The sequence below is a fragment of the Kryptolebias marmoratus genome, linkage group LG2 (genome assembly GCF_001649575.2).
Source record: "Kryptolebias marmoratus isolate JLee-2015 linkage group LG2, ASM164957v2, whole genome shotgun sequence".
In the NCBI taxonomy this organism is placed as follows: Eukaryota; Metazoa; Chordata; class Actinopteri; order Cyprinodontiformes; family Rivulidae; genus Kryptolebias; species Kryptolebias marmoratus.
The window spans coordinates 30,226,057-30,231,842 of NC_051431.1; the positions used below are offsets into that span (position 1 = coordinate 30,226,057).

At 36.8% G+C, this 5,786-nt stretch overlaps 1 protein-coding gene across 2 annotated transcripts in view; it reads right to left on the reverse strand.

Moving 5' to 3' along the window:
- Positions 1 to 5,048, reverse strand: part of usf1 (upstream transcription factor 1) — a 13,150-nt gene extending 8,102 nt beyond the window's left edge. The window contains exons 1-5 of one of the 2 annotated variants that reach the window (XM_017433842.3): positions 4,566 to 5,048; positions 4,386 to 4,433; positions 4,200 to 4,249; positions 2,940 to 3,052; positions 431 to 544 (exon numbers count right to left, since the gene is read on the reverse strand). In XM_017433842.3, coding sequence (XP_017289331.1) covers positions 431 to 544; positions 2,940 to 3,052; positions 4,200 to 4,249; positions 4,386 to 4,393 — 285 coding nt within the window. In that variant the 5' untranslated portion in view covers positions 4,394 to 4,433; positions 4,566 to 5,048. Of the gene's footprint in view, positions 1 to 430; positions 545 to 2,939; positions 3,053 to 4,199; positions 4,250 to 4,385 lie in introns of both variants that reach the window. The other variant, XM_017433841.3, reaches the window with a different exon arrangement.
- Between the last annotated feature and the right edge of the window lie 738 nt (positions 5,049 to 5,786).

Genomic DNA, 5,786 nt, shown 5'->3' on the forward strand with positions numbered 1-5,786 from the left:
AATTTATTGTGCCTAATGAGAGGCGCAGAATCACATTTGGGTCCTTTACTTAGGTGAGATCAGTGCACTGCTACATGTTCATGTTGTGGGAAGCTTCTTTATTTCTGTGACAGAGGTTTAGGTAGAGATATCGGCCTATCACAGATACATATGTATATGTCATTCTGTTCTTCATTTATATACCATATATATATGATTATATGTTTGTGCTTGCGTCTGTGTGTGTTGAGAACTGTAAGAACAAATAATCCTTCATTAGCACCCTCAATAAAATGCTTAACACCCCCTCAGCACCTGCAGAAAAAATTATCTGGAGCCGCCCCTTGTCTGTTGACTGGCAGGGTAAATAATAATGTTTCAATGTACTGAGGAAAATCTGGACAGAAGAAAAATAATTAATTTCTCTGCAGTTATAGTGTGTTGCTCTAACCTGTGTGACAGTCTGCGTCGTTGCAGGGAAACCAGCAACTAGACTGACGGCTGCAGCTCCATCTGTCTGACCCTCTAACTGGCCATCCGAAACCTGGATCACTCTGTAGGTCACCTGCAACCCAACACACCACATAAACTGTTGGGATTTCATTACCATACCTGCACACACGTAATCTACACCTAACTTGATTTAAATCAAGTGCATCACCCATACACCAGTGGTTTTCAGAAATATTGGATGGTCTTCTAAAACACAAAACTTCATCTGTGATTATCTGTTCAAAAACAAGTGGAAAGGAAATTACTTTAATGTGAACAACTACATCTACAATTTTATGCAACAATTAAGTCAAGAATGTTGAGAAGCAACAATAAAAAAGTTTTGTCAAATATTCAGGTAACACTGTACTATAAAGGGACTTAAAAAAACACTTCAAGCCAGGGCTTAGACACCTCCGTTGTATGACCCACTGCTGTTGCGCCTTTGTGCAACCGAGCGAGATAGTAACAGAGCTGTAATACTCGACATAAAAAAGTTAAGCAGGCTTTGCATCACGGATGTGAGAAAGTTATGAGATATGGTCTGTACATAGGTTAGATGTTACATTAGATTTAAAAACCTAAACAACAATAAACTGATTTGTTATGGAGGAGAAGATCAATGATGACAGGCAGTAACTTTGCAATTATTTGAAGAATTGGTTAACCACAAAGAATAGTTAAACTGAGTTAATTTGTCATGCTTTGAAAATAATATGAGACATCTGTCACACATTTAATGTGTTGCGCTCCACGTTCTGCTCCATGCCTCTTTTGGTTCCTTGATGCTCGTCTCATTTCTGAAATGCAGGACGTGGCCAGCTCCATTAATGATTTGTAAACTGTCAGAAGCAATTTAAAGACAGAGTGGTCTTTGTGGTCATTTCACAGAACTGTTTTGTGAAAGTGCCTTAAGATTCTACATTCAGCAGACTAATCTGAAACAGGTGATGGTGTCAGGATAAGGTATAAAAGATGTATCAAATTGTACTTTGACTGAAAATTTCCAGTAAAACACTAAATGAAATTTAAAACACTAAACTCATATGTTTAGTATTTGTTTTTTTGTTAAAGACTGTTAAAAAATTTAAAAATGGAATTTCCACAAAATTCAGTTGAATTCAGTTTCTTTATGTAGCACTAATTTGCAGCAAAAGTTGTCTCAGGGCACTACAAAAACATGCACATACATTATAAAAAGCCAATTAGTAAAAGTTATCTATCTAAAGAAGCCAGCAGATTGCGTTGGATCATCCTGAGCAGCATACTGGCAACAGTGGAAAGAAAAAACTCCCTTTTAACAGGAAAAAACCTCCAGCTTGGCTCAGGACGAGCAGCCATCTGCTTGACCGGCTGGGGTTTGAGAAGACAGGAAAGAGACACAGACAAATACAGAATGACTGGTAAAGATGTGGTTTCTATTTCAAGAAAGACAAAGAAAATACATGGTAATGACAGAAATAATTACAAATACAAACATGGAGAGTACAGCAAATAAAGGCAGCAGCAGAGTGAGGAAATTGTCCTCCAGCAGTCTAAGCCTATAGCAGCATAACTAAGGGAAAGCTCAGGAAACCCAAGCTAACCCTAACTGTAGGATTTATCAAGAAGGAAAGTCTTAAGCCTAATCTTAGAAGCAGACAAAGTGTTGGCTTCATGGACAGAGAGAAAGGAGAGAGAAGCCTGAGAACTGAAAGCTCTGCTTCCCATTCTGCTTTTAGAAACTCTAGGAACCACAAGTAAACCTGCAGTCTGAGAGAGAAGTGCTCTGTTAGGAAAATATGGAACAATAAGATCTTTAATAAAAGATGGAACTTGGTTGTTGAGAGCTTTGAATGTTATGAGTAAGATTTTAAATTCTATTCTGAATTTGACAGGGAGCCAATGGAGAGAAGCTAAAACTGGAGAAATATGATCTCTGCTCCTAACTCTCATCAGAACTCTGGCAGCAGCATTTTGGGTCAACTAAAGAGTTTTTTGGACACCCAGATAATGAAGAATTACAATAGTCCAACCTAGATGTGATAAATGCATAGACCAGTTTTTCTGCATCATTTTGGGACAAGATGTTTCTAATTTTAGTGATATTGCGTAGATAGAAGAAAGCGGTCCTGGTAACATTTTTAATGTGGGGATTAAATGACATACAATACATAAAATAACACCAAGGTTCTTTATATTAGAACTGGAGGCCAAATTAATGCTATTCAGAGGAGGTTTAAGGCTGCAAAGTTTATTCCTAAGATGCTCAGGTCCAAAAACAAATGAAAAACATGTAGATCTTGTGTTGGCTAAAGTTTTGCAACTAAATTTTGTAGTACTCAAACAGTTCTCTGTTGTGGAAAAAACCTCCTGCTGCACAATCTAAATGTAAATATTAACTAAAGTTTAACTTAGCTAAAAAAAGGCACAAATACATTCCCATCTCACATATGAGATACATTTTTCACCCCCCAACTCCTTCCTACCTGCCCGCCAGTTCCTTCAGCTTTAAAGAGATACTTGATGGGTTGGTCAGTGAAGGTACCAGCAGACTGAATGGTGGCAATAGCTGCTGGATCTTCTGCAGTGGCTACAGACCCTAAAAAACCAGAAGTAACAAATCTTAAATCATTTGATAGTTCTCGGAAGTCACATTTCAAGCTTGGAGTAACATTAAGAAAAAAAAACTGCATTAGTTCTGATTTGGCTGTACCTTCATACTAGTCTGGCAAGAAACTAAAACAGGGGTCTGCAACCTGCAACTTCAGAGCCACATGTCGTTCTTCAGTCTCTGAAGTGGCTCCCTGTAACTTTGACTTGCAACAACCTTCAACCTTCATTTTCTTTACCCACTTATTCCCTTCCAGGTAGTAGGGAGCTGGTATCTATCTCCAGCAGTCACTGTGTGACAAGTCTCCAGCCCATCACAGGGCCACATAGAGACAAACGAGACAACCATTCACACTCACACCTAGGGACAATTTAGTGTTACCTGTTAACCTGACGGATGTGATTGGTCTGTTGGAGGAAACGCATGCATGCACAGGGAGAACATGTAAACGCCACACAGAAAAGCTGGGAGGCCAGCCTGCAGCCTTCTTGCTGTGAGGTGACAGCCCTAACCACTGCCCAACTTGAACCTGATTTGTTTTTCTTTTTTTTCTTTTCTTTTTATAAATTTGCAATAGGAAACAACACATTAAACTGTTTATTTGTCAAAGGTTTTGCAATAAGTGCATTAAATTTCTACAACAGAATACCACTAATGATACAAATAGGTTTAGAGTTCATGAAGGTTGTAGTTTAGTCTTTTAAAACTTTAGGTTATGACTTATTGCATTATTTATATTTAATCAGCATACTTGTTTTGTTTGTGTTTTCCTTTTTTTTTTTTTTTTTTTTTTTTTTTTTTTTTTTAGAAAAGACTTAGTCAGGTCTGCATAAATCTAAATAAGAAAATGTCAGTTCAGTTCCTTCTGTGTAATTTATATTTATAATTTTGTCACTCAATACAAAGTTTATTTTGTAGGAAAGTTGATTAAAAAGGATCTTTTAATGAAATAATAGACCAAAAACACGCACATTTCAGAACTGTTTATACATTTTGAGTACACTGAAAAACAACAACAAAAAAAAAACATTGCAGATGACTAAATACACAATCAAATGGGTTTTTTTCTGCACGTTTACCTTACCAAGATAATAATGATAGTAATAGTAAAAATAATAGATAATCCCAGATTTACCTTCCTCGCTGACGGCGACAGTTCTGTCTGCTTCCGGGCTCTTTTGTTGGCTGTAGTAATCAAAAAACGAGAACAAACACACAAAATAACTTAAAATACATTATTGACTGATATGTAAGTGAGTTCACTGTTTTATTTTGTTGTTATCCGGTTTAAAATGGCGCATGATGTTTCCGTCCCACACACCTCTTCATTTCTGACGAAGGTTTTGAACAGGAAGACCGCCTTCACTCGCTTCGACAGCCAGACAGCGGAGACAATTCATTAGTTCGAAGAAAAGACTGGGGGAACTTTCCTCAAGACAAGAAAATATTGAATATTCTCGAAATTACTACAAGAGAATGTCACTATGACGGAGGACTTAACCTGAAATGTTGTTTAGAGCCATCGTGAGCTGCAGCAAACGTTACTATGGGTGATACCGGAAACACACCAAAGCTGCCTTCAACATAAAAGCATGAGTTAGACGCTGAGACGTGCCTACAAACACGAAAAGTCGGATAAGTGTTTCAGAACTAAAATGTTCTCTACAAGCGCAGGATTATATCATTATAATTATCGCATTTCTCTTATTTTTCGATTTTATTACAAAGAAGCTCAAACATTATTTTGAAAGCCTCTGTACAGTTTCCTGTAGCGTATCGACACGAGTAATAAACTTTACTACTCGGCCCAAAAGGTTTTCACTAGTGGTTTTTACATAAAGCTGTTCAGAGAAGTACTTTCATTCGATTTGCTTTTGTAGAAATGACAGTGTGTACGAAAAAAAAGCCAATCGGTTTAAGAATAATTAAAAGAAATATGCAGACAGTGCTGAATTAAAGATCCGATTATGCTGCAGTGATCCGTCCGATATTTGTAAATACACCATTTTTGTCGTTAGGGGTGCGCATGCGCTACCGGAAGTTACTAGAGTAGTTGAAAAGGAAACAAAAGGCTAAAATAACTGAGTTTTAAAATATTTCTTCAAAGGAATCGTGTTTATGAACACTGAAATACATTTCAGTTGAATCCTCGTAGATTTTTGTAGAAATAATTTTCTGAATTAGAAGTGTTCATAATCAGCAGCATACTACTAATCAGAATTAAATGTCATATAGACACATTTACGATTTATTTACGTCATAAGTGTCTCTGTAAAGCAAATACCACGGAGGGTTTTACACAGAGGTGAAACGAGTACGAAATCAATGTACTCAGTTAAAAGTACAGTAACTCTGCTGAAATTTTACTTAAGTACAAGTATAAATGTACTCAAAACTAAAAAGTCAGTCATTATAAATTTACTTAGAGTGAGAGTTGCTTAGTTATTTTCTTACAGAAGGAGGGCATTTATCCTGTGGTGCACAAAGGATAGGACGTTTTGTTCCGCCTCAAAACGAGCTCTTAAATTTAAAAAGCCTTATAATTACCTCTGCCAAGGAGGTTAGGTTTTCTGTAGTGTTGGTTTGTTTGTTTCTTAGCAAGATTACTAATGAACAGATTTTAAGATGACATTTTCAGGAAATGCTCGTGTTGTCACAAAATTAAGTGGAATATATATCAGACTTCTGTTATAAAGAAGCTGAAACTGTCAGTAAAAAGCTC